This window comes from Danio rerio, chromosome 2 (genome assembly GCF_049306965.1).
Source record: "Danio rerio strain Tuebingen ecotype United States chromosome 2, GRCz12tu, whole genome shotgun sequence".
Classification (NCBI taxonomy): domain Eukaryota; kingdom Metazoa; phylum Chordata; class Actinopteri; order Cypriniformes; family Danionidae; genus Danio; species Danio rerio.
Window position 1 is genome coordinate 9,659,642 of NC_133177.1, and position 27,532 is coordinate 9,687,173.

General features: G+C 35.1%; 1 protein-coding gene across 1 annotated transcript in view; it reads right to left on the reverse strand.

Moving 5' to 3' along the window:
* Positions 1-14,523: 14,523 nt before the first annotated feature.
* The window catches only part of st6galnac3 (ST6 (alpha-N-acetyl-neuraminyl-2,3-beta-galactosyl-1,3)-N-acetylgalactosaminide alpha-2,6-sialyltransferase 3), a 160,387-nt gene continuing 147,378 nt past the window's right edge, over positions 14,524-27,532 (reverse strand). Inside the window, 2 exon segments of the mRNA NM_212625.2 lie at positions 14,524-15,314; positions 20,855-20,962. Of these exon segments, the coding sequence (NP_997790.1) occupies positions 15,125-15,314; positions 20,855-20,962 (298 nt within the window). The 3' untranslated portion in view covers positions 14,524-15,124.

A 27,532-nucleotide genomic window follows, 5' to 3' on the forward strand; every position in this document is an offset into this window, starting at 1 on the left:
AGATCTCCTCAACAGTGTTTGGAGTTTTTGCTCAATATAACAGTTAGTCGTCTGTATTTTCAAGTCCATCATCTATATTTACATTGACCCACTGGCAGCTAAAATCCACGCCTTACACTATCGAGCGTGTATGAACTGATTACTTTTATATTGCTGATTAGCTGTTGGGCATTTCACTCTCTGACTGAAGGCAGTCGACTAATCGCAACAGACTGTCATCGGTCCAATCAGGGCATATTAGCTTTGCGCCAAGGAGGGGTTTGGGAACAAATGAATCACTGGACGATTCATACGGGAGTCGCTGGAATAATTAGGTAAAAATAAATGCAGATTATAAATCCGTGAAAGTGTTTTTTGACCTTGCATGCATATTAGACTGTTGTTGGAGACCCTTACAACCATGATATGACCCTATTTCATGTATAATATGGGCTCTTTAATGCATTCCTGCATTGGGCTCTCACAAATACCCTGTGCTACCATTAGCCGTTGTGGGCATTTCTCTCTGTCTCGCGCTGAACCTATAGTCAACCAATCACAACAGACTGGGTCATCAGAACAATCACAGATTAGCCTCAGGCAAAGGAGGGTTTTGGAAATGAATCAAAAGAGTCAACGAGTCACTAGTTGTACTCTATTTTAATTGTGAACTGATTATACCCCAGAATACAGTAAACTATTATTAGTAATAGAAATCATATTATTGCAAAAGAACTTATGCCTAACCTTCTCAATCCAACAAATGGATTTGCAATGAAGAACAGACATTCTTTACAGACCACAAAACAGACATAACAGGTAGCAAGACTGAATTTTACGCACCAACAATGTGAAATTCTTTGAAGAACACAGGACACAGTGCTTTGCAAAGGTTTTCAGACTCTTTTAGTATCTGAGTTACAAATCCAAATTTAAATAAAATGCTTTACATTTTTATAAAAATACAAATGGTATATTCAGTACGTTATAAAGCTATATGCAGGCAATGACAGCTGCAAAGCCGGCTCCATAAGTCTTTTGTGTGATATGCACAGTTCTACTGAGACGTAATTGTATTCTATTTTGCCCAGGCAGATTGATATTTCAGTGTAGTCATTGACTCTGCAGCACCAGATATCCACAGTTAGGCTGAGTTCAGGGATTTGACAGGGCAATTGTAGGAAAATCACCTCTTAGGACACTCCATAGCTAGAATAATCCATTCTTACTTTAGTTTTTTTAACAATATGCCAAGTCCTTGCTTTTGAAAAGCAGCCCCACTACATGACTCCCCATAATATATATATATATATATATATATATATATATATATATATATATATATATATATATATATATATATATATATATATATATATATATATATATATATATACAGTGTTGTGCAAGTTACTTCCAAACTGTAATACATTACAGATTACTTATTACTGTTATTTAAATGTAATCCCTTACCTTACAATATTACTGTCTCAGAATTGTAATATGTTACATTACTCTAATATTACTTTTTAGTTACTTTCACCAAAATAACTACAGAATTAGAACTTAACATTAAAAAATTCTATAATGTTCTATAATGAGCATTTTACATCCAGTAGAAAGTGATTTGATGTAGCAGAATGACTGTTACCTCTCCAGGCTACTAAAAATATAGTATATAATTGGCAATGTGCTGGCTCAAGACAATGCAAGAAAGGATGACAGCCAGAATTACAAATGATCTGTTAAAAGTATGGTAGAGGTAAAGTGATTATCTGGCAATATCTGTGAATGGCTTGGCTATATTCATATTAGACACAACAGGCCGATATGTAAACTACAATGCCATGACAAAATGCAGATTTTGTTTCTTTTCTCATTGTTGCCATTATTGTATTTACTTTACATTCAAGTGGTTTACAACACAAAACCGTCCTGCACAAAGTGAGCATGATGAACAGCTTTCTCAGTATAATGTTTGTGCACCGATTTCCTGTTTGCGGACAAAACTGCATGCGAGCTCTTACATACGCTGCTCGCGCACAAATTCTCACGATATCTCAAATATGGACTGCTCACGCCCAAGTTTTCTTGCGTGCTCTCAGTACACTGCTCTCTCAGTGAGATTATATGCAGACTCACAATTCGTGTGAAATAACGCCATATGCACTTACGTCCGTCTCGCGAATGCACTGTTTTATGCCATTTTCATCTATTTGCCACTTCTCCGCTGCGCGTACTGCGAACCGGGCTGAGCCAATATCGCCGGACCTTGAGCTCAGAAGCTGAAATCATTCAGCGTTCAAAGTAAAAAGGTCCCATAGCCAGAGGGAGATTAATGACAGCATGCGCATATATTCTCTAGCCACGAACAGGAAATAGAACTGCGGTATTTTTTATTTGTTAATGTCTTGCGGCCGAAAAGTGTGTTGTAACGCACGCGTTACTGAATATGTACCGAGTAAAATATTACTGAAAATGTATTAGTAATGCCTTACACTACTGCGTTACAGGAAAATGTAATACATTACTGTAATACATTACTTTTGTAACGCATTACTCCCAACACTGTATATATATATATATATATATATATATATATATATATATATATATATATATATATATATATATATATATATATATATATATACATACACCTTATATATATATTATATATTATAATGGCATCTGTACAATTTCTTTTAACATTTATAGAAATGTAAAAAATTTTTTGAAAAATCTATGTTTATTATTATCTGTAATGTATAATGTGTTATATAAATAAACTACTTGCCTTTTCCTTTTTTTGTTGTTGTTGTTTGATTTAGGTGAATTCCTTGTTTAATATGTTTAATAACAATTAAGGTGCACTGAACTTTTTTTTCATGTTGTGACTTTGGCATCTCTTAAACTTGATCTGAAATGTAAAATTGCAATGTTTACAGATTTTAAAGTGGTAATTTAAATAATGTTTTTTTTTCACCAGACCATAAAACTTTTGTAACACCTCATTTGTTGTAATTATATTGTATTTACTAACCTGAAAAAACAATAAACTTTACATTTATTACAGTATTTATTCATCTTTGTTAATTTTAGTTAATCCAAATAGTCATTCATTGCTAATTCTTGTAGTGTTAACGCGCACAACTTTGGATTTTAATATTTAATTTAAAATTTTTATTCAATAATAATTAGTAGATCTTGAAACTACGATCAACTACAATTTATTTAGCAAATGTTGTCCATTCTTAGTAAAAAAAATAATAACCTTACTTAAAAGTGTGGCCAAAACGTTTGCTTATAAAACCCTAACTTACACTGAAGTGGCAAATTAAAGGGATATAAACACACACACATGACCCAAGACAGTACAAAATAAAAGTTTTTTTAATGCAATTAAGAAATGAATACTAGTATTAAAGACTTATGCTTTGAGTTTCATATATAGATGCAACAATTTCCATCCATTTGCATTACACAGTTTAACATTCATTTATTAATTAATTCATTTTCTTTTCAGCTTAGCCCCTTTATTAATCTGGGGGCGCCACATCTGAATGAACCGCCTACTTATCCAACATTTGTTTTAAGCAGCGGATGCCCTTCCAGCTGCAACCCATCTCTGGGAAACATCCGTACACACTCATTCACACACATACACTACGGACAATTTACTGTAGCCTACCCAATTCACCTGTTTCGCATGTCTTTGGACTTGTGGGGGAAACCGGAGCACCCAGAGGAAACGCACGCAAATGCAGGGACAACATGCAAACTCCACACAGAAATGCCAACTGACCCAGCTGTTAATAACAATTAACAGATCTTGAAATTAAGATCAACTGCAAGTTGTTCAGCAAGTGTTGTTCATTCTTAGTTCATGTTAATAATAGGGTAACACTTTAGAAAAACTGTCATAATAGTCCATTAATAAACTGTTAGTTAATGAGTTATAAATGACTTATTAAATAAAACTTATTAGTTTGTGAATTATTTATAACTGTGTCTTATAGATAGCCTATAGATAACTTACAAGCTGTTAGTTAACAAGTTGTAAATGACTTGTTAACTCTATTTTATTGATTTATTACTATACCTAATAAATTAGTAATAGATCATGAACAAGCTGTTAGTAAATTACTTACTAAAGGCTTGTTAAGTGTCAGTTAATAGTGTATGTATGTTATTGGGATGTTATTCTAGTTGCAACTATTTTTCATTTAATAAATGTTGGTAAGCGAGAAATAGTTGCAACTTTAGAAAAACGTCTCAATAACATACATAAGCTAATAACTAACACTTAACTAATATATTAACTCACACTTGACAGATCAGTTGTTCATAGTTTGTTAACCATCTACTAATACCAGTGAAACTTTTGTAGAACTTTTCTAATGAAATAATTTTTTAATTATTTTGTTTTCATGCTTAGCACAAAAAGTGCCCAAACCTCATGGGTTTGTATTCTGTTGTATGCTGCTCTTCTGCCATGTGATGGCTCAGTATGTGTGTTTCTATACATTAAACACTGTTCAACATTTCATCTGTGAAGTTTTTTTTTTTTGTTTGTTTTTTTTTTTTGGTAAAATACAGCACACAGAAAAGCCTATAAGTGGAACAAGGTTAAGGCACAAAACTTTTATATTTTAAATATCACATCTAATTTTTGTAGCTTAAACTTGTTCCATCCTTTGGCTGTTCTACAAAGTTTAACTGGTATTAGTATATGGTTAACAAACTATGAACAACTGATCTGTACAGTGTGAGTTATATTAGTTAAGTGTTAGTTATTAGCTTATTGGGACGTTTTTCTAAAGTTACAGCATTTCCTCATTTACTATGTTAATAAATGAAGAATAGTTGCAACTTTAGAATAACGTCTCAATAACATATATGAACTTTTAACTGATAATTAAAAAGTCTTTAGTAAGTATTTTACTAACAGCTTGTTCATGATCCATTACTAATTTATTAGGTATAGTTAAAAATAGTAAAAAATCATTAAAATAGAGTTAACAAGTCATTTATAACTTGTTAACTAACAGCTTGTAAGTTATCTATTGGCTATCTAAAAGGCACAGTTATGAATAATTAAACTATTAACTTTTATTTAACAAGTAATTTATAACTCATTAACTAAAAGTTTATTAAGGCACAATTAACTAGTTATAATGGATAGTTATTCTAAAGTGTTACCAAACCTTTTGTGATGCCAGTTTGTCAGTCAAAAATAAATAGGTAAGGTTTCTGTAGTAAACTGAATGTGTTTAATAAATAAGAGCTTTGCATATTTATCATGCCATTGTATTACTGAGGTTCTCATGCTTTATACTAAACAAATGAAATGGTTTTTGATGAACCAACTACAGACTCTAACTGCTTGGGTTCAGTTAGGCAGTTCACTCAAAGTGACTTTGACTCAATAGAATGGCAACACAAGCTCTGTAAGGAAATATTCTGTGTTGAATTTAGGATTGGAAATTATTTTATATAATGTATTTAGCTATATATTTTTATAGGTAATCTTTGAAATTGACTTTGATGTGAGCTAGCAGTCCAATCCATACACTGTAAAAAATGGCCGTGATTTCAACGGTAAAAAACAGTAGAAATGCTACAGTACAAATCCGTAATCTGGTTAACGGTATGTTTCCTTAATATATACGGCGAATAACCGTAAATTGACTTTCCCAGAATTCCCTGCATGGCACATAACTTTTTATGCATTTAGTTGACATTAATATGTATCTTTTTAGTTGTTTCCCCATCAGTTATGTACATAAGAGATTTATGTTAAATCTAATGTTCATAAACAATGTTTACATCATGACTTTAATTTTATGCGTGTTACCATACTGGTGTTTAGTAGCTGTGTGAATGACACTGAGCACCTTCTATATGCTGATACTCTTTTCTGCTAATGGGAAAAGTTGATTGTGATGAGCATTGGCTCATTATGTAACTTTCTCATCACCACCTGCATGTGGGTGTGCTACCGTGTCTAACTGTTTAACAAAAGATGTGTAGATGTTGATCATTCAAAATACAGACATATTACCTCGATAAATTATTAAAATACGGTAACTTACCGTAAAAATGAAAAATTACTTTTACGGTTTGTACCGTTTTTAACGGTAAAATACTGGCAACCACAGCTGCCGGTTTTTTACCGTAAATTATACGGATTTATTTTCTACTGTGTAGGCTGTAATAAAACATGGATATAGTATTCGCGTAGTCACCCATCGGTTAGTTAACAGCAATTTTGTACCCCAAAATGGGTGGAACTGTCAGCACACCTTAATTTTAAATGACCAAAGATGTGAGACTTGGGAGAAGCAAGAAATATCTGATTGCATTTTATTTTATTATTTTTTTATAAGGGTGAAAACCCTTTATGTTATCTTTATTAAATTAACATCGCATTCAGATCACATATACTTTAATAATGGGATCACTGATTTTAATCTTTTAAATTTTAAAGTTTGAATCCATGTTAAGCTGATTAATCCATTTTAAGTGATAATGGTTTCATGGAGAAAAACACTTAATGAGTAATTACCTTCATATACTTCCAATGTAGTCCGTATTAGTCAATTTATGAAATGTGGGCATACTATTAAATGGCTATAATATTTTATATTCTACAGCTAATCAATCTAAATAAGTTTATTTCTAAACAAAGTTATATTAGGATATCAGTCTCCAATATGCAGTGGGGGAAATAAGTATTGAACATGTCACAATTTTTCTCAGAAAACATATTTCTAAAGGTGCTGTTAACTTTTCACCAGATGTTGGTAACAACCAACGAAACCCATATATTCAAATAAAACAATATTAATTTGTTTACAAATTAGCTTATGTGTAATAAAATGACAGGAAACAGGAAAAAGTATTGAAGTATCTGCCTTTCATAAATTTAAAAACCTTAGCTGCTTCAGTCGGCGACGCAGTGGCGCAGTAGGTACTGCTGTCACCTCTACACATCCGCTGTGTAAAAACGTGCTGGAATAGTTGCCGGTTCATTCCACTGTGGAAACCCCGGAATAATAAAGCCGAAAATAAAATGAATGATTGGCTTCAGTCCAACATCTACATTGCCAGGACGATGATGATGAAAGCAGGGTGGACATTTCAGCAAGACAATGATCCAAAACATAGCCAAGGAAATGCTCAAATGCTTTCAGAGAAAAAAAAATCAAGCCGTAGAATGGCCCAGCCAATCACCTGACTTCAATCCAATAGAAAATACAAATTAAAGATCAGATTTAATAAACGAAACCCACAGAACCATTAAGATTTTTGCACTCCGTTGAAGTCTATGAAAAGCTCACACCTGAGCAATTCATGTGACTTCATTCTCCATATGTGTCTTTAAGCTGTCATCTCTTTCTCCTTGTGTCATTTAAATGTTATTAGACATAACAAATTTTTCAGATTTTTATTATTTTTTCATGTTTGTATTGTTTAGGTTTTTACCTAAATCTGGTTCAATTCCATGTTAACAGCTCCTTTAAAATGTTTTTTCCCAGAAAAAAAATAAACAAATAAAAACATGACATGACATGTTGAATACTTTTTTACCCCACCGTAGATATATATTTTGCAGAACTTTTACCTATTTCTTTCATAAATGACAGTTATGCATTATATAGAGTTAATTAGTTTGTTCACGTCAAGACTATAATCCAAAATGGATGGATATTTTAAATTAGAGTTCCTTTTTCTGAGAATATGCAACCATATAACATGCTAAAAATCACTAGGCATCAAATCTTAACTGTGTGAGGATAATAACTACAATAAAAGGGAAAAACAAACAAAAAATGATGCAGATGAAAAAAAAAGATTATAGAAAAGAGTATAGTGTACAACTGACCCCTTTATAAGGATAAAAAAAACACTCATAACATTAGATACAAGACAAGTTTGATGCTAAAGTAAAAAAAACAGAAAGTTTTGACTCATGAATCATAAATTTGAGAAGACAAAACTCACAAGAGACGACTTCTCTCTTAATAACACAGATATACACAACATGATTATATGCATGTGGACACATTTCCACTGAACAAGTGTTACTATTAACTACATCCATTATCAAAAAAAATGTGAATACTATCAATAATACAACTATGCAATCTCCCAAAACAAACAGTATTAATTTAATTATTTATAATAATTATTATTATTTATAACATTTGAAAAGCTGTTACATCCTTGTATTTAATATGATAGCACATTATTATAATTGCTTGTGGCTTTCTTTAGCATCTGATGGAGTGTTTGAACTTGCATGGAGTTTTGAAATGCAGATAACAGCAAAGGGAGAATAGGCGTATAACAATGTAAACGTTTTCCCTACCATCTTTAAAAAATAAACTAAATCCTTGCTGAGTATTCATATCTTCCAAATGTTTTTTCTTTCTTGTTTGGAGCATAATTCTAACCACATTTTGTTAAGTTTATGCTTAATACAAAACTGTGTGTTAAAACACTGCATTAAAGAAGTATTATGTTATTAAAATAATAAGGTAACACTTTATTTGAGGGAAGTGTTCATAAGTTAGTCCCGACACATTTGTAATCATGACCTGACACGTTATTTTATGCAGGCTTATGACAACTCATTTGCTCAGTTGTCACTTTAAGTTCAAAGCTGGCACTGTTTGAGATATTACCAAGACAATAACTTGTCATAAGTCTGTCATAAACATGATTGTCATTAAGTCATTATTATTGTGTGATAAATATTTTTCTGATCATTTTTTTTCAGTGGAACAAACTAAATTTGTCATTAAAATGTCTCAGTAAATGTGTCAATACTCTGTCAAATAATTTAATAACAGAGTTAGTAATTTTAAGGGCATTTTAATGATAGCTGAGATCAAGAAAAATATTAATGACATTGTGATTAATGACCTTCAGCAGGGTAGGATGAGAATCAGCACCTCCAGATCCAAGGCCATGATGCTCCACCGAACAAAGATGGCTTGCCATCTCTAGATTAAAGGAAAGGCCTTACTCCAGGTGGAGGAGTACCTTGGGGTTTTGTTCACGAGTGGGGGAAGGATCAAACGTGAGATTGACAGGCAGATTGGTGCAGCGGCAGCAGTAATGCGGTCGATGTAGCCGTTCATTGTGGTAACGAAGGAGCTGAGCCGAAAGGCAAAACTTTTAATTTACCGGTCAATCTACGTTCCTACTCTCACTTATGGTCATAAGCTTTGCGTCATGAACGAAAGGACAAGATCTTGAATACAATTGGCCAAAATTAATTACCTTCACAGGGTGAAGGATGAGGAGCTCGGAGAAGAGCTTCTGCTCCTCCACATGGAGAGAAGTCAACTAAGGTGGCTCTGGCATCTGTTTTGGATGCCTCCTGGACGCCTACCTAGGAAGGTCTTCCAGGCATGTCCCACCGGTAAGAGGCTTCAGGAGAAGAACCAGGACATGCTGGAGGGACTATGTCTCTCAGCTGGCCTAGGAACACCTCAGAATCCCCTCGGAGGAGCTTAAGGAAGTGTCTGGGTAGAGGGAAGTCTGGGGTTATCTTTTGAGACTGCTGCCCTGTGAGAATGGCCCGGATAAGTGGAATGAAATGAAATGAAATAAAATTTCATAACAATTTCATTAATATTTTTCTTGAATTTCTCTTGAATCGTGATACAAATATAAGGGCCTCATGACAATCATGTTTAGGACAGATTTCTGACAAGTTTTATTGTCTTCATGATGTCATGACAAAGGTTTTGTTGTCTTGCTAATGTCAAGTTGTCAAGTTCACACTTAGCTGATGATTGATTATAAAGTATGTTTGACATGCTGTCCCTGGAGAGAGCCCTGAGCTCATAAGATCCTCGAGCCTGGGACTCCCTCTCGTTTGCAGGGCGAGAGGGGAGTTTGAGCTCAGGTAGATCTCGAGAACTCCCCTACTTATTTTTGGCTAATGACAGATTAGAGTTTGCTATGGAGAGATATACAGACATCATCTATGGTGCCAATTGGGTTTGGTCAATTCACGTATGTTGTATGTCTTTGGGTAATGGGAAGAAATCGGAAGGGCCCAGGGGAAACCCACTTGAGCATGGGGAGAACATGTAAACTTTGCACAGAAACGTCAACTAGCCTGGTAAAGACTTGAACCATTGACATTGTTGCTATGATGCAACAGTGCTAACCACTGGGCAGCCGTGCCATTCTATCTAGGAAAAAGGAGGAGGAGTAGGGGTGGAAGGGGGATTCTTCAAGATGGAGATAACTAAGGTGAGAAACTCTGGTTATTTATAGCGACTAGGGCTACTCGATTATGGGAAAGTCATAATCACGATTATTTTGGTCATAATTGTAATCACGACTATTCAAAACGATTATCAGTTAAAGTCAAAATTATTCGTCCTTCTGTGAATTTTTTTATATATAAATATTTCCCAAATGATATTTAACAGAGGTTTTTTTTTATTTTTTTTACAGTATTTCCTATAATATTTTTTTTCTTCTGGAGAAAGGCTTGTTTTATTTCAGCTAGAATAAAAGCAGGTTTGAATATTTTGAAACCTATTTTAATAGCTCGATATTATTAGCCCCTTTATATATGTTAGATTATCTGCAGAAGAAACTACTGTTAAACAATGACTTGTCTATTTACCCTAATTAAGCCTGTGAATGTCACTTTAAGCTGAATACTAATATCTTGAAAAACATCTAGTAAAATATAATGTACTGTCATCATAGCAAAGATAAAAGAAATCGGTAATTAGAAGTGAGTTTTTAAATGTTTAAACTGTGCTTTAAGCATCTTCACTGTATTTTTGATTTTTAGTAATTTAGTAATTTACTCATTTTTATTTTAGCATTGATTAATAATAAAAACAGTCGGCAGTAGCAAGAATATTGCACACTGTCATTTTTTGTGACAGGTTTCTCTTTCTCATGTCTTTTGATTCTCAACTTGTTAGTTTATTACACAAATGAGGGTTAATATGAATAATCACTAAACACTGCGCTCTGACACAAATGTGCTTGTATTTAAGCATTAAAGCGCTCACATTAAGATCGCGCTAAATGTGTGTGTGCTCTTCTGTCTGAGGCTAAGCGCGGCGCGCGCGCAAACACACACACACTACCTGTACGTGGCTAAGCAAGGGCAAGTGCTCTTTTGCGCTTTTAAAAATATGAATGATGCGCATCCCGTGCTGCAAAAGTTACATTACAGCACATGCTTTTAGTCATTTTCACGTGGAACTGAGCTTTGCAGAGGCAAAGAGTTTTCACACGTGTACAACTGGAAAGGAGGCGGTACGTGATGGAATAATAATTTATCTCGATTAATGGTTTTTCTTAATCGTTAAAAGCCAAAATCAAAATCGGATTTTCGATTAATTGCACAGCCCTAATAGCGATATAGGAATCATCTGATTGGTGAATCAAGTGTTAGCTAATGCGGGACCAGCTGTGGACAATCATGGGCATGTGATCCTCTCAAATTTAGTTTATAAATAAACTTCACTTAAAATGGCAAGTGAGCGAATGCCACTTATGCCAAGTTTAGACTGCAAGATTTTAGCCCTGATTTTGACTCGCCAACAAGTTTTGAGAAATCACAGACAAATGTCTAAAATTATGGGCAAATCTGTGCTCGTTCACATAAGTAACAATCACACAGTCACTACGTGACCCTGCTTTGTTTTCATGTCACCTCTCGCGTGTGTTTAGTTGTGAGATGTAGTTTGTGGACTAAGACAAAGTTGTCTGCGATTCTTCCTTTTGTAAAGTCTTGCAGTGTGAAACCTTCTGTCACAGATACATCTTGCAGTGTAAACACAGTAGCAATGAAACCTTACCCCACATAGTCATGCAGTGTGAAAACATCTGTGATACGACTATTTTGAAATCCTGTAGTCTGAACAGCATTAATGACAGTGGTCATAAGCATAAAATCTCATGTCTGTCATGATTATAAAGGTTCGAACACCCTTCAAGTAAAGCATGACCAATGATACTTACACAATTAAGTTTCTCTTTCAGATTTTAAGGCAAAACAAGCAAACACAAAGATAAACAATGATTTCTGCATGGCGTCCACATACTTTCGTCATGTAGTGTTTATCACGGAGAAAATCAAGTACAACTCAGACATGAACAGCAGAAGCAGAGTGCGACAGCGGAGTGAAAGTGCTGTTTCTTGACCAGCTCTGTTTTATACCACATGACGAGCAAAATCAATAAAGAGGACAAGAAATGATGATCCTTGGGTCAGCACTCTGAGAAACTGAGCCGGCATCAATTGTTTTAATGAACAGCTTGGTCAAAGCAGTGAGCAGTATCTCATCCCCTTCCCTCCTTTCCATTCTATACATCAGTCTCTCATCCTTGTGCTGTATAGAGTTCTCCCTGCACATATCGAGAGTATTTTATTTTTTCCCCAGGCGAAAAACTGTGAGTGCTGGTCAAACATTCCCAGAGTGCTGCATTAGAAGATAAAGGCTGTCCAGGCAGAGCTGCCAAATGATGTCAGGATCCCAAGCTGATAAGAACATTCGTTACATACAGTATCGGTGAAGAAGAGTGTTTTTGATACATAAAAATACAATAAAAAAACACTGATAAGCACAGTGGACATCTCAAAGCAGTAGGGACGCATTAAGAGTGCTGCATTGTGTGCCGTTTTCTAGGATGCTACAACCTTTAGCTACAGTGGATGATCAAATTTACCTACTGATCTGACAACAGAATTTGGATAGCTGACTACAGAGTGTCAGTGTTTTAAATAAGCAAATAAGGCATAAAAATGAAGGTTGCTTTGCACAGTCAGTGTACGCTACACTTCATACAGGCACAAATTTGAGATCCGAAATCTGTCTTTTGCTGACAGAAGACCTACATAACGAATTCTGCTTTCTTTACATGGCACGTAACGACAGAATATCAGTTTATATTATACACTCTCAGATCAAGGAACACCTGGATTTGACTAAATTTGTTTAATAAATAAATCAAAAATGAATTCCTTGACAATGTATTTGGTCGTTCAATGAATGTTTTCAATGTCACATGTTCCTAAACTGATGTGTGTGTATTGAAAGCAATGCAATCTCATGGCAGTTTGTAACTTTTTGATCAAGTGGCTAATTTGTACAGTCTTGTTTATGGAGTTTGAGGTCATGCCTTTGTGGCGAGGGGGTGGGGCTGAAAACAGAATGAGGAGACGTGGGGCTTACCACCATAGACAAAAGCCCAATTCTAATTCTTTTTTGTACCCCTACCCCTTCCCCTTGGCCCTTAAAACTGAGTGGGAAGAGGAAGGGCTTCAAAATTTACCCCTAAGAATTGGGAACTGGGACACTACAGCACCTGCACACGTAATCATATGTCATTGCGATATCATGCTTCATATAAGATCGACGATGGCGACTGCTGTAGTTATTCCGGTTGTGTTATTATTTTGGTATTTATCTTCAAGAAATCACTGAAGGCATATATTAAGTTATCATAATGATATATTGTGGCAATAAGATTGTGGTATAATCATTCATACACAATTGTGTAGTGTAAATCAGTGGTTCTCAACTGGTTTGACCATGGGACCCACATTTTTACATGGTCATCAAGCCGCGACCCAAAATTTTAGAAACTATAATATAATTTTAGGAATTATAATTAATTTGTATTTATTTGTTAACCTACATATCTAGTGAAAGATAAATGATAAGAAAATCACCAAGACTTACAAATAAACTATATTTTACTGCTCTCATTTAATAAAATGTATCAAATTATAGAAATATTACAGAGTAAAAACGACAAATACTGTAAACAGTGGTTAGGGAAAGGAAAAGTTTAGTTACCATTAACTAAACTGAACTGTTTATAAAACATTAACACTGATCTGGTTGAACTGAACAGAAACCAGCAAATTAAAGTAAAATTATTAAAATCATCATAACCATTTTTATAATAATCACCAGTTGCTCTTCTGTTTTTGTGTGGGCTTTCTTGGCCTGTGCCTGTACTTGTTTTGAACAATGCTCTTTTGTAATGCTCTCAGCTATGGGAGTCTTCTTTGAAAATCATCCACAGGTTTGTTGTTGCAACTGGGATGTTTGGTTTCTAAATGTCATTTTTATTTAGAAGGTTTCATGCTCTCTTGTGAGAGCACCTCACTACATATGACACACTGAGGTTTTAAGCCTTTTTCGTCGTCAATATATGTAAATCCACACTTTACATATTCGGGGTCGTACTTGCGCTGAAATTTCATGTCAAACGGTACAGTTGTCGCACGTGCATTTCAAAATAAAAGTCGGATATAAGCAAAATAAGTTTAAAATTAAAATGTGTTGTTTTTTTTGATCACACATCCCGCGACCCACTGAAAATGTTCCCACGACCCACCAGTTAAGAAACACTGTTGTAAATAGTACAAGTATGAGATTTGGGATGCACATGATGTTTTAATAGCACATCTAATATAGATTTTGGGAGGAAAGCAGTATTTAGTTTTTAAATTTAGTTCTGTTAATTTATTTATTAAAATTTTGTCCAGCTATTTATGTGCACATCCGTTTCAGTGTAGCTATTTTTATCACCAGTACTAGGTACTATGATGATATAATTTATTCCGTTCTATTTCCACAGAGCGCATTTTTGCCTTCCACTGCACTGCTTTTACATTGTTTTATTCTATTGTAATTTATTTTAGACGCAGAATGCCCTATAAGCCATTTTAGACCAAGTTATATAAACAGAAAAATAATCGAAATGCCGAAATATACTTTTTTACAATTTGGAATATCAGCCAGCCCTAATGTGAATACATTTGAAGTGATAAAAGATTGAACAAGTTTGTAATGTGTTTTCGTTGATGTGCCCCTGAAAAAATGTTTAACTACTTGACTTTCCAGGTGAGAACAAAATAAGAACATGCAACAATCGACATCAGTTTCGATAAATGTGGTTAGATGTTTCCTTATGGTGTAGGGTAGTTACTTTCCTCAGAAAACTGCAGTTTGAAATCACAAATCGGAATGATTTGTTTGCCACTGCACAGCAAGTTTGTGTTTACATTGTGATGAAGTGGGAACTAGCCAACAGGGTGGTAGCGCTAGGGAATTTTCGGAAAGAATGGGAGTCTGGGTCACGACAGCTGCCACTCCGGACTGAAAAATTTGATGGGGTGCGTCTTAGCCCACTTTGCAAAAACTGCCTTTTCAGTGATAAAGCGATGGCCGCCGTAAGGAGCACTCTCATGGAGGAGGTATTCTGCACATTCGTCACGGCTCCCTGCTTCATAGTAGTGGTATGGCACCTTCTTGTAGCCTTCTGATCTAAAAGAAGAAAGAAAAAAAAACGTATTCTGTAATTTCACTGAATCATTCAAGCTTCCGTAGTACAATTTTTAAAAGAAACACTGGATAAACTTTTTTTTGTAAGCTGAATATTGGTTTATTTGTTTATTGTTTTCACGTATTTGTTGGAGGCTTCTTTTGTACCAAATCATAATTACAATCACATGTTGATATTACCTGTTTTGAATCACATCATTATTTAACCAACATACCTGATTACTAGCCCTAAATAGCCTGTCCTAATGTTTTTTGGAATGTGTTGCAGGTCTGAATGACAGAAAAGGATGTGTATTAACAAATGAAATGAAGTTGACCAGACAAAAATTGAAATATTTTGTGTTCATATAGTCTGCAATAAAATACAAGTCAGAGTAAATTTGGAAATCCCTACTTTCTTTTTTTATTTGCGTTTTACAGTCTGTCCTAACTTTTTCTAATTTTCCCCTTACATATCACCCAACCCTACTTTTACATATGTAGACTTTTACTTCATTTTACAATGTGTAATCTACAGTTTACTAAAATATACTAAAAGCATATTTTTTATGACCCATTTCCAAATTTTATTTCCACTTTCAAAAGTTCTGAGCACAAAAAAAACAACAACATTGACTAGAACTACCTGTCCATTTCAACGTAAATAATGCTTACTCTTCAGCCAATCATATTAAGAATTTCAAAAGAATTTATAATAAATAATGCACAATAAAGTCTATGATGTATTTAGCAGTGTTAATGTCTTTGAAACTTTGATTCCGTAGAGTTGCCGTAGAGAAATACTAGATTAAAAGGCATTTATTTGTTTTATTTTGTTCTCTTAATTATTATTTTTTCTTTTTTTTGCCCACAAATAAATTGCCTTTTTTTCTTCCCAGTGGCACCTGTTGAATTTTAATTACAAGAGATCGAGCAAGGTCAACTGCAACAACAACTCAGCACATTATGCTAAAATAGATACTTCCCAGCTGAACTGTCTTTTATCAAAACGACTTTGTTGCAGCCACTGTTTTCTCATTTGCTAATCTTTAGAGGTGACCGGGAGTTGCCGGGAAATGAAAATTGCTCATTGTTTAGGGAGAGTGGAATGAACAAATGGCTTGAAAAAAATGTAAATAATAGCTATGTTACAAACACATTCATTATTCACATAATTACACTCCTTATTAATCCTCCAACAATAGCACTCCCTATTAAGTCTTTATCTATCTCTTTGTCTTGCTTGCTAGCTTGTTTGTTTATTTTTTTTTAAGAAAGAAAAAAACCCTACATGCAATGCAAATCTAACTGAGATTTGTCACTTCATCAACATATAGTTGTTTTTCTGGTGATTTGAAGTCGGTATAATCAGCGTTGGAAAGAGTACTGGAAAATCAAACTCAAGTAAAAGTACAATTACTTGCCTAAAAATGTAGTGCAGTAGAGTTAAAGTATCTTTTGTAAGTATTACTCAAAGTATGAGTAAAAATAGCCATTTTAGAAGTGCTTAAGAGTAGTTGTTACGGTTGCAGGTTTGTGCGCTCTTCCGGAGTGTCTGTTTGATCATGTGAGTTTGTTTTGTTTTTGTTCTCCACGTGTATTTGTTGTAATCACGTGTTATGACGGCACTCAGCTAGCTTGATTAGTCGCCAGCTGAGGCTCATATTCGTGCCTATATATGGGTGACATTTTCTGTGTGTCCTTGTCGATTCGTTACGTGTGCTTATGTGTGCTATCTGTCTGTGCTCAGGACCGTGAGGAGTTTCTACAGGATCCTGTTTTCCTGCCTGATACCTGCCCTGTTCTCCTAGCCCTAGCTCCGCACTCATTCCTTGCATTTGTTTTGACTGTGTCAAATAAATACTTTTTGTTCACTCGTACTTGGATCCTTCAGAACATTTATTTGAGTGTGACAAGTAGTGGGATACTGTTTGGCCTTCTGTTATGAGATTCTTGCAGTGGAGGCTTAAGACCAAGGAGTTTTCCCCATGGGGTAACCCATGTTGCATCATCAGGGTAATGTGCTGGTGTCCACATGACATGTGTTGAAGAAGAAGAATTGGTTCTTGTCCCAAGGACCCATGCTGTAGGTTTTTTGTTATCCCACTACACTTACAGCACATGCTTCCACCATAGTTCCACCATTTATAGAGGAGCAATTCAAGAAGGATGTTTGACTCAAGGTCTCTTGAAGAATTATATTTAGTCTTGGCCTAGAAATTTCCTGTAGATGATAGCATTCAGAGAGTACCAAACATTATTGTTCAACATCTATCATGTTTTAGGCAACTGAGACAATGCATCTCACATAAATTTGCAGCGGTGTTTGTGACTGCATCCTATTAGTAGATCCTGTTGGCAGTTTGGGATACTGTTGGGGCTTTTGTTCTGAGATTTATTCAGTGGACGCTCAAGACCAAGGAGTTCTCCCCATGTTGCAACCAATAGTGCATTATCAGGGTAATGTGCTAGTGTCCACATGACTTGTGTTGTAGAAGAAGAATTGGTTCTTGTCCCAAGGACCCATGCTATAGGTTTTTTGTTATCCCACTACACTTACAGCACATGCTTCCACCATATAGTGGAGCAATTCAAGAAGGATGCTTGACTCAAGGTCTCTTGAAGAATTATATTTTGTCTTGGCCTATACATTTCCTTTAGATGATACCACTTAGGCAGTACCAAACATTATTGTTTCAACATCTATCATGTTTTAGGCAACTGAAACAATGCATCTCACATAAATCTGCAGGGGTGTTTGTGACTGCATCCTATTTGTAGATCCTGTTTGCAGTTTGGGATACTGTTGGGGCTTTTGTTCTGAGATTTATTCAAAGGACACTCAAGACCAAGGAGTTTTCCCCATGTTGTAATCCATACTGCATTATCAGGGTAATGTGCTGGTGTTCTCATGACTTATGTTGTAGAAGAAGAATTGGTTCTTGTCCCAAGGACCTATGCTGTAGGTTCTTTGTTATTCCAGAACACTTACAGCACATGCTTCCCTCATGTTGTGGAGCAATTCAAGAAGGATGTTTGACTCAAGGTCTCTTGAAGAATTATAATTTGTCTTGGCCCATAAATTGCCTGTAGGTTATAACACTTAGGCGGTACCAAACATTATTGTTTCAACATCTATATTGTTTTAGGCAACTGAGACAATGCATCTCAAATAAATTTGCAGGGGTGTTTGTGATTGCATCCTATCTGTAGATCCTATTGGCAGATTAGGATACTGTTTGGACTGCTGTTATGAGATTCATTCAGTGGAGGCTCAAGACCAAGGAGTTTTCCCTATGGTGTAACTATATTGCATCATCAGGGTAATGTGATGGTGTCCACGTGCCTTGGGTTGTAGAAGAAGAATTGGTTCTTGTCCCAAGGACCCATGCTGTAGGCTCTTTGTTATTCCAGAACACTTACAGCACATGCTTCCCTCATGTTGTAGAGCAGTTGAAGAAGGATGCTTGACTCAAGGTCTCTTGAAGAATTATCATCTGTCTTGGCCCATAAATTGCCTGTGGATGATAGAACTGAGGCAGTACTAGAGCTGCACAATTAATCGTTAAAAGATTGCGATCTCGATTCGACCCCCTAGACGATCTTAATCCAGCATTTCTACGATTCTGTCAATCATATTTTCAAGTTCAGGAGAGAAGATAAAGCAGCTGCATAAGTCTTTTCATTGTTTTACATACGTTGCTCAGTGACATTGACACCTCCAAATGATGTTGAATGAGTCACATAATTTATTTATAAGGTATAATTCACCTAAAACTGTCATTTTTGTATGATGTTTTCGCGGCCGGGAAATCACACATGACGTGAGCTGCTGACCGTGAGCTGTTATTACAGAGAGGGCGCGCACGCGCTCTACTTAATGATAGACGCGCGCGTCTACTTTAGTGAACAGAAGCTGCATATGTTACGAGTAACAGGTAATGCAGTTGTAAATAATATTCTGTTTGTGGCACAGAGTGATCGTTTGGGAGCCGCGCGTGAAGTATGAACAAGCACTTAGAAGTCAAAATGAAACCCAAAGTGTGCACTTTATTTAAATGATCATATCGCATTTTAGAGTTATGATTACGGCAAGCATTTGATATGTTTTTTCTTTCATAGCGAACCCACAGTTGTGCATGAAAATAAATGTTTACAATGTCAGTATAACTACTCTAGCCTATATGTTAAATATAATCTGATAATGGCAAATGTTTGATTTTACCAGTGAATAAATTTGTCTAATATGACAGATTGCAAGCATATATCTCAAACATATTAATTCAACATCATAATTATTATAAGTAGAATAGAATTATTTATAAAAACCAGTAGACCTACACATACTATTATTATCGATGTTGTGCCATACTGTATGTTTGTATTTACCATACCTTTATTTTGCATATACAGAATCGTGATCTTTATTTTAAGCAAAAAAATCGCGATTCTTATTTTAGCCAGAATCGTGCAGCTCTAGGCAGTGCCAATCACTATGGTTGTAACAACTATTATGTTTTAGGTAATTGAGACAATGGATCTCACATAAATCTACAGGAGTATTTGTGATTGCATCCTATTTGTTGATCCTGTTGGCAGTTTGAAATACTGTTTGGCTTTCTGCTGTTTTAAATAAAAAATTACTTTTATTCAAACCCAACTACAATAAATAGGACTTTCTACAAAAAAAAAAAAAAAAAAAAAAAATATATATATATATATATATATATATATATATATATATATATATATATATATATATATATATATATATATATATATATATATACAGTGCTCAGCATAAATAAGTAACCTCCTCACAAATCTCTTTTTTAAATCCATGTTTTAATAGGAAACTATTTGTGCATATACATTAGTCAGTACTGAAGCCAAATCTGAAGCTTATCTAACAAAATAACATACAATAACAGTCCAAAAACCAGTACACCCAAATGTATATGTTATAGAAAATTATTAAATACAAATTTAAAAAAGAGGAAAAATCAAGAAAAGCAAAACAATTGAAACGTTTAGTTGAAATTTTGTAGATTGTAATTTTATTTATTAATTTAATAGTTTTTTTTGCAATATTTTGCTTGAATTTAACTGTATTATCTTTCAATTTCTAAATATATTTGATGACTAAAATATTATTTTAATAAATATATTTGACTAATAAATCTGCTTCGTTTAAATGCACCAAAATTACATTGCCTATATTCACTGAGAAATGGATAAAATGGGATGTACTCAATTATGCTGAGCACTGTATATATTGCAAATACTGTGAAAACGTCCTTGGAATGTTAAATATCTCTAAACATCTCTAATCATTTTGATTCAACTGTATATGATAAAATAATAAAATATCCATGTCATTAATATCCATTTGGTACCATACAAGTGTGGTCATTTTCCCCCAATGTTTAAATGAATTCCACATCTTTGCTATTCTATCAGCTCTGCCATCCTATTACATTTTGGAAGCAGGTGACGCTGCTTTAAAGAGCACTTTCAAGTGATAGATTGCATGTCAGTCTTACTTGCAGTATGTGTCATTGATCATGCCGTAGACTCGAATCTCCTTGCACATGTCCATTGCCAGAATAAGCGTGAACCAACCAGTGCTCAGGTACGACCCCGACTGAATCCTGCCAACATAAAATGAGGTTTTCTTAATTCCATTAGAAGTGTTACATGAAAACATGCATCTGAAATATCTATATTCAAATAATCCATAACCTGTGATAACTCTTAGATTAAAATAAAGCACCAGTGTCAAAAGAAAATACACCAAGTGAACTCTACCGATGAAAATGGGTAGTTAGAAAGACCAGGACTAACATAACAGAAAACATCATCCTTTACAAGATAGAAACGAACTCTTTTTGTGAAATCAGTTATTCAAATCAGAGATTAGTTTAAAGTGAATAAAGTCCTGTCATATTTTAAGTGTGCATGTGCTCCCCTGCCTTGTATAAAAGCACTTCCACAGCCTCATTACCTCCATCACACAGTCCTGATATTATAGGCTCTGCAACTTGAGCCTGTAAAACTCTCCCCTGCAGGTCTTAGGTAAGTGGTCAATCATCAAAACATATCATCGCATTTAGAGCTGGTGGCACCTGTGGAAAAAATCATTTCAGAGGTCCTTTGTAAAGAACACTGGTTTTATCAAAAAGAGCAGACCTGCTTTTAAAATACAGGTTTAATTTCGTAGTATCTACTAGGTTCACCACTAAATTGCCATTAAAATAGTTTCTGAAATATTGCTCAGCTGAACACAACACCTCTTAAAATGGCAGTTTCTAGGAGCTGATTGTTGTATAATGCTTATGCTTAAAACAAGATAAGGAATCAGTCTGCTGTTTTTTTGTAAAAATAAGCAAATTTTACAACTTCCCTAGAGTTAAAAGTTGAGTTTTAGCAATTTTTGTTTTAAATCTGAGCCTGGCGGGAACATGTTTAGCTTAGCTTAGCATAGATCATTGAATCGGATTACACTATTAACATTTCACTCAAAGAGTTTCAATAATTTTCCTATAATTTTTCCTTAGTTACATTGTTTACTAAGACTGGCAAATAAAAAAAAATCCTATTTTCTAGGCCAATATGGCTAGGAACTATACTTTCATTGATTTTCTTTTCGGCTTAGTCTCTATAACAGCCTTCCATTGCTGTTATCGCCAGAAATGGGGGTGAGCACGTTTTTCACGCGTGCAATCAGAGTCCATGCATGCTAAAGTTGCTTTTAAGCAGAATGTCTTTATTTGTGCAGGTGAATTTAAAAAAGCCGCAATCTTTGCTTCTCTTTTCTTCTTTATCATGTCAATATAACATTCACTCCATGTATACACAGCACATATCTAAACACTGCTGTTTTCTGGCTAGCAAACAAGTTACTCTGTAGCACGGTCAAAAACCGTGTGCTTTCCCATACCTGACGCTCTTCCTCGCTTACACAGGCACCTCAGTTATAGTTTTCAGTTAGTGACACCTAGTGGACAACATAAATCACTACAGTCTCTTTATTAATCCGGGGTCACCACAGAGAAATGAACCACCAACTTATCCAGCATAGGTTTTACACAGTGGATGCCCTTTCATCCGCAACCCAACACTGGGAAACACCCACACATATACACACATATATATATATATATGTTTATGTGGGTTTCTTCGGGTGCTCTGGTTTCCCTCACTATTAAAAGACATGCACTGTGTGTGTATATATATATATATATATATATATATATATATATATATATATATATATATATATATATATATATATATGTATGTATGTATGTATGTATATATATATATATATATATATATATATATATATATATATGTGTGTGTGTAAACCAGAAACCAGAGCACCCGAGGAAACCCACATAAACACGGCTAGAACAAGCAAACTCCACGCAAAAATGCCAACTAACCAAGCCAGGGCAAGAACCAGTGACCTTCTTGGCTGCAGCAGGCACAATGATATTACACAGTGCCTAAAAAAAGTTCCCAGTTAGGTAACTTAGTTGGATATATAGACTGAAGTTTTCAGGTGCTGCAAATATAATTTCCGCCTGCTTTAGCCATTGTACACATGGCCTAGAAATGCAACTTTTAATTTTCCCTCTACAACAGAGCTATACACTAAAGAAGAGCCCAGGTTTAAATAGGAAAAATAATGGCACTTTATTTTTGAGCGAGATATGCACACCGGATGCGCTGCTCGGCGACTCGCCGCATCGCGCCTCACAGCGCCATGTATTTCAGAATTCTAACGACGACGGCTGTCCACGGCGCCCAGCTACAACTCAGGACACTGTTCATATTTCTGCCACTCCACAGAGTGCCATATTTATAGTTTTATTTTAAATAGCATGTAAATGTGCGCATCTGGTGTGAGATACTTCCAACTGTGATGTGCGTGCCATGTCACGGCGCTAATAGGCGTATCGGGTGTGCGACCCCCTTAAGGGTGCTTTCACACCTGTAAATCGATTGTTTTTGTTTCGAAACAGGGACTAAAATTGTTACAATGTTTATTTTTGTTCTTGGTTTGGTTCGCTTTCACACAGCAAAGTTTCTATATGGATCAAGTCACAGTTTCAGATTTAATTTTTCCCATGGATTCCGCTCAGCTGTCATACATCGTTATTTTAATTAGATATTTTTAATATTTTAATTGATAACAAGAAGTGGGACATTATAAGAGAAAAGGTGCGCTACAATTTTGACACCCACAGATTCATTCATTAATTTTCTTTTCGGCTCAGTCCCTTTATTAATCTGGGGTCGCCACAGCGGAATGAACCGATAACTTATGCAGCATGTTTTTTGCACAGCAGATGCCCTTCCAGCCGCAACCCATCTCTGGGAAACACCGACAGATATAGTCACCAAATATAAATCAGAGAGGTAAGGCATTCTCATAAATCGCCTCATTTCAGTTGTTAAGGGTTGTAAAATTAATAATTAAAAAAAAAAAACGTTGGCTAGAATGATGCTTTATAAGTTGAAATTATAGAGAAGTATCAGATGAACTGAGACTGCAGTCAGATCATGAAGCAGATCAATGTTGATCTTTCTTTCGAGGTGTCAGTGCAGAAATGAACAAAACAATAGGTCTAATACAAAATATTATAAGATTAAAATAGGGAAAAAATATCAGATGGTAATTTCGGTCAATTTTCTTAACGGATAGACATCACTCAGTAGCCTAATATTTCAGCATGCTTTCACTTTTGTATTCAACATGAAACGCATATTTTTCAGTGGGAATGACATCCTGCCCTACTCATAATTCTCATTCATATAGCAATATATGCCTATTACGTATCCATAATACACTGTGATGTAGCCTGGGGTCTGTTTTTCATACATGGATTACTCAATTAGCTGGATTTGGGTATTGACGATTTGACATGATCCAGGCTCTTTTCATTTCTCAAAACTCATCTGAGACTTGTTGTCATTGCAACAGTTCTGGTAACTCAAACCTGCTTTGGAGCAGGCTCATTTCATATAAACAGGATTGGATCAGGTCAATTCAAGCCAAGGTGATACTGAAAGTATGTACCAAATGTTAATATTTTCTTACATTAGTTACATACACTTGGAAAAATAGTAAATATATATTTTTTAACTATATATATATATATATATATATATATATATATATATATATATATATATATATATATATATATATATATATATATATATATATGCAATCTGCACTCCGAAATAAAAGTACAAAGACTGCCACCTGGTGGTTCAAAGGGAAAATGTCTGACAGATTGTTTTGGGGTGGATTCACATAGGCCAAACAAACTGCGCTATCTAGGCAAACAAGACAGGCTCCAAAACAAGTGTATAGTAGGGATGGGAAGATTAACCGATATGTATCGATACGCGGTCATGCGCGTGCACGATGCGAGTGCATCGGTAGAGCAGCAGAGGATGAATGAAATTTTGGAAGCAAATCGAGATGCATCGGTTTTTGCGAGATGCATCGGTTTTTCCAAGATACAGCTTATATTTTTAATATAGAATGTATTTTTTATTTATTAGCAAGTGTTGTCAACCTGTTTTGGCGCATTATTTAATCGACCTACATAAAGTATGCCTAAGCAACGGACTTGCGGATGTGTACACTTACACTACAACTCAGTGTATCAGGTGTGCGAATGAAGCTAGTGGAGCGCCCTCAGAAAGCGCGAGAAGCAAAACAAACATTTTATTCCCCACTGAGTTTTAAATCTAAGTATGGCAACATTATAAATTTTGCAAAAAAGATGGACGACTTTTTAGGACAGATGCAATTTGCAAAATGTGCCGCGCATCTGTAAAATACACGGGCAGTACGACTAATCTGATATCTCACTTGAAGCGGCGCCACGGTGTTGTTGTGGAAGCATCTTCCAGTGCTCCTGCATCCCCGGCTTCCTGCTCTGCTTCAACTGTAGCTACCAGCTCCAAAAGTGGTGAGAAAAGCATTGCAAGTTTTTTCCATGCGCAACAGTTTTGTGCGCTCTACGCCACTAACGGATGCTATTGCATTGTTCATCTACAAAGATTTTCAGCCTAGTGTCACGGAGAACGAAGATTTTAAACACCTCCTCCTGTTAATTTGTATTTATTTATATTTTTATTAGCCTGTTGTTTACAGTGATAGTGATGTTTCAAAGCAGCATAACACTGCTAGTTCACCACCTTAAGTTTTGAATATTCAGTGGCACAATATATCTTTGTAAAACTTGTTTTCATAGTTGAAAGGTTAAATCACAATTCTTGGTGTGCAATGGTAAACCTTTATTTTGAAAGAGTGCAAATATATATATTTTTAATATATATTGCACTTATACATTCAGTTTATCTTGAAAATACTTAAATAATATGTGCTATATGTTCTAAAATGGCCCTCTACTGTAAACTGACACTCTGGCTCTGAGAGAAAAGCCAGTTTGTAAAAAAAGTCTTGGTTTTGCTTGGTTAATAAATAATCAAACTCATTCAATGGCACAGCATCCTTTCTTACATCATCTCATAAACTTGATCTAATAAGTTAGTGCTGAATTATCGCATTGTGTCGTGATATGGGTGTGAATCGTATCGTGTTGCATCGAAATATGTCACAAATGTATCGCTAATATATCGGATCGTATTCTTTGTATCGAGATGCGTATCGGATCGGCATTATAGCTTAGATGTCCAACCCTAGTGTATAGGTATGAAAACAACCTAAAGTTCCAAATCAAAAATGTTTAGAACATACATACAAGACTAGACTGGTAAACTGCTTACCAACTTTAAGGAAACGAAGAAGCACTGTAGTAATTTGCTTAATTCATTATCTAAACAGCTCATTTTTAAAAGGGAACTTCTGCTGACTAATACTGCCGACCAGAGCTTCCTCAAGATTTTTTCAAATTGTTTTGTCCCTTGGGATGAGTTTTCCATTCAGCCAGAGGAGAGTAGCAGAGTAGCCTGGTGCTCTTATAGGCTCTGCCAATTTATCTTTGTGAGGAAACTAAGTACGCCTATTATTACCTGACACATTAAAGAAGACAGACAGTTCCTTCAAGCTAAGGTTGTGTTTACTTTCATTTTGGCAAGATCTATTAATAACCCCGAGGCTGTCAGCAGTTGCTAGTGAATGATAGGCCTTTAGCAAATGCGGCAGCTCCTGTTCCTAAGTGCTTCTACTTGGTCAGCACAACTTCAATTTATCCAACAGCGCTGTGCTGCACCTGATTTCAGGCATGTCAATATGCTGTACAGAGAGTTTGTCACTTTTTATTTAAACTTCTGCCTCAGTCCTGAACTCTGATTCTGTGTGTGATAAAAACAAAAACAAAAATTCAATCAAATGGGTATAATATCAGTGCATTAAACAGTAACATCACTTAATATAAATAACTTTAAATTAACAAAAAGAACAAAACATATAAAACTTGAATTAAGAAAGTAACAAGGTTACTGTTTAGAGCAAACTAGAATCAGTACTGAAATAGCCCTTTTACTGTGTAATTCTCACAGACATCCTACAGATGTTAACACTTCAATATGTTCCCTCTCCCGCCGCACTCACAACAGTTAAGTTTGACACTTGGGTGGCACTTTAACCATATACTTAATCATCTAAAACATTAAAATGCAATTTTCAGCTTTGCTTTTTCACAATACTAGATAGGACGGTACTGTATGTATACCTTATGCAAATGTACTGTGATGCTCAATTAAAATATAATTCTGATAGGTTATCTTGGTTTCCTTAGTAATGAACATGCTTTTACACTATTGACTTTATTCTTCATGTACGTGCGGGTGCAACCATTTGAATCTTTTTGGCTCGAGACTTCCGGTCTCATTCACTTCCATTCATTTTTAGACGTTAAAAACAGCTTGTTATGCTGCTTGATGTTGCAAATTATATTTTCTTCTTATATTATTAGGCTGGCTTGTGTAAGCTGTCAATCAGCTCCATAGCAACAGACTAACCTAGCAACGACATAACAGCAGCTATATCTCAGCATCAGAACATCGTAGAGAAGCGGGGGTTGGCTTGTTTGACTCATGCTAGCACACCATCTATCTATCTATCTATCTATCTATCTATCTATCTATCTATCTATCTATCTATCTATCTATCTATCTATCTATCTATCTATCTATCTATCTATCTATCTATCTATCTATCTATCTATCTATCT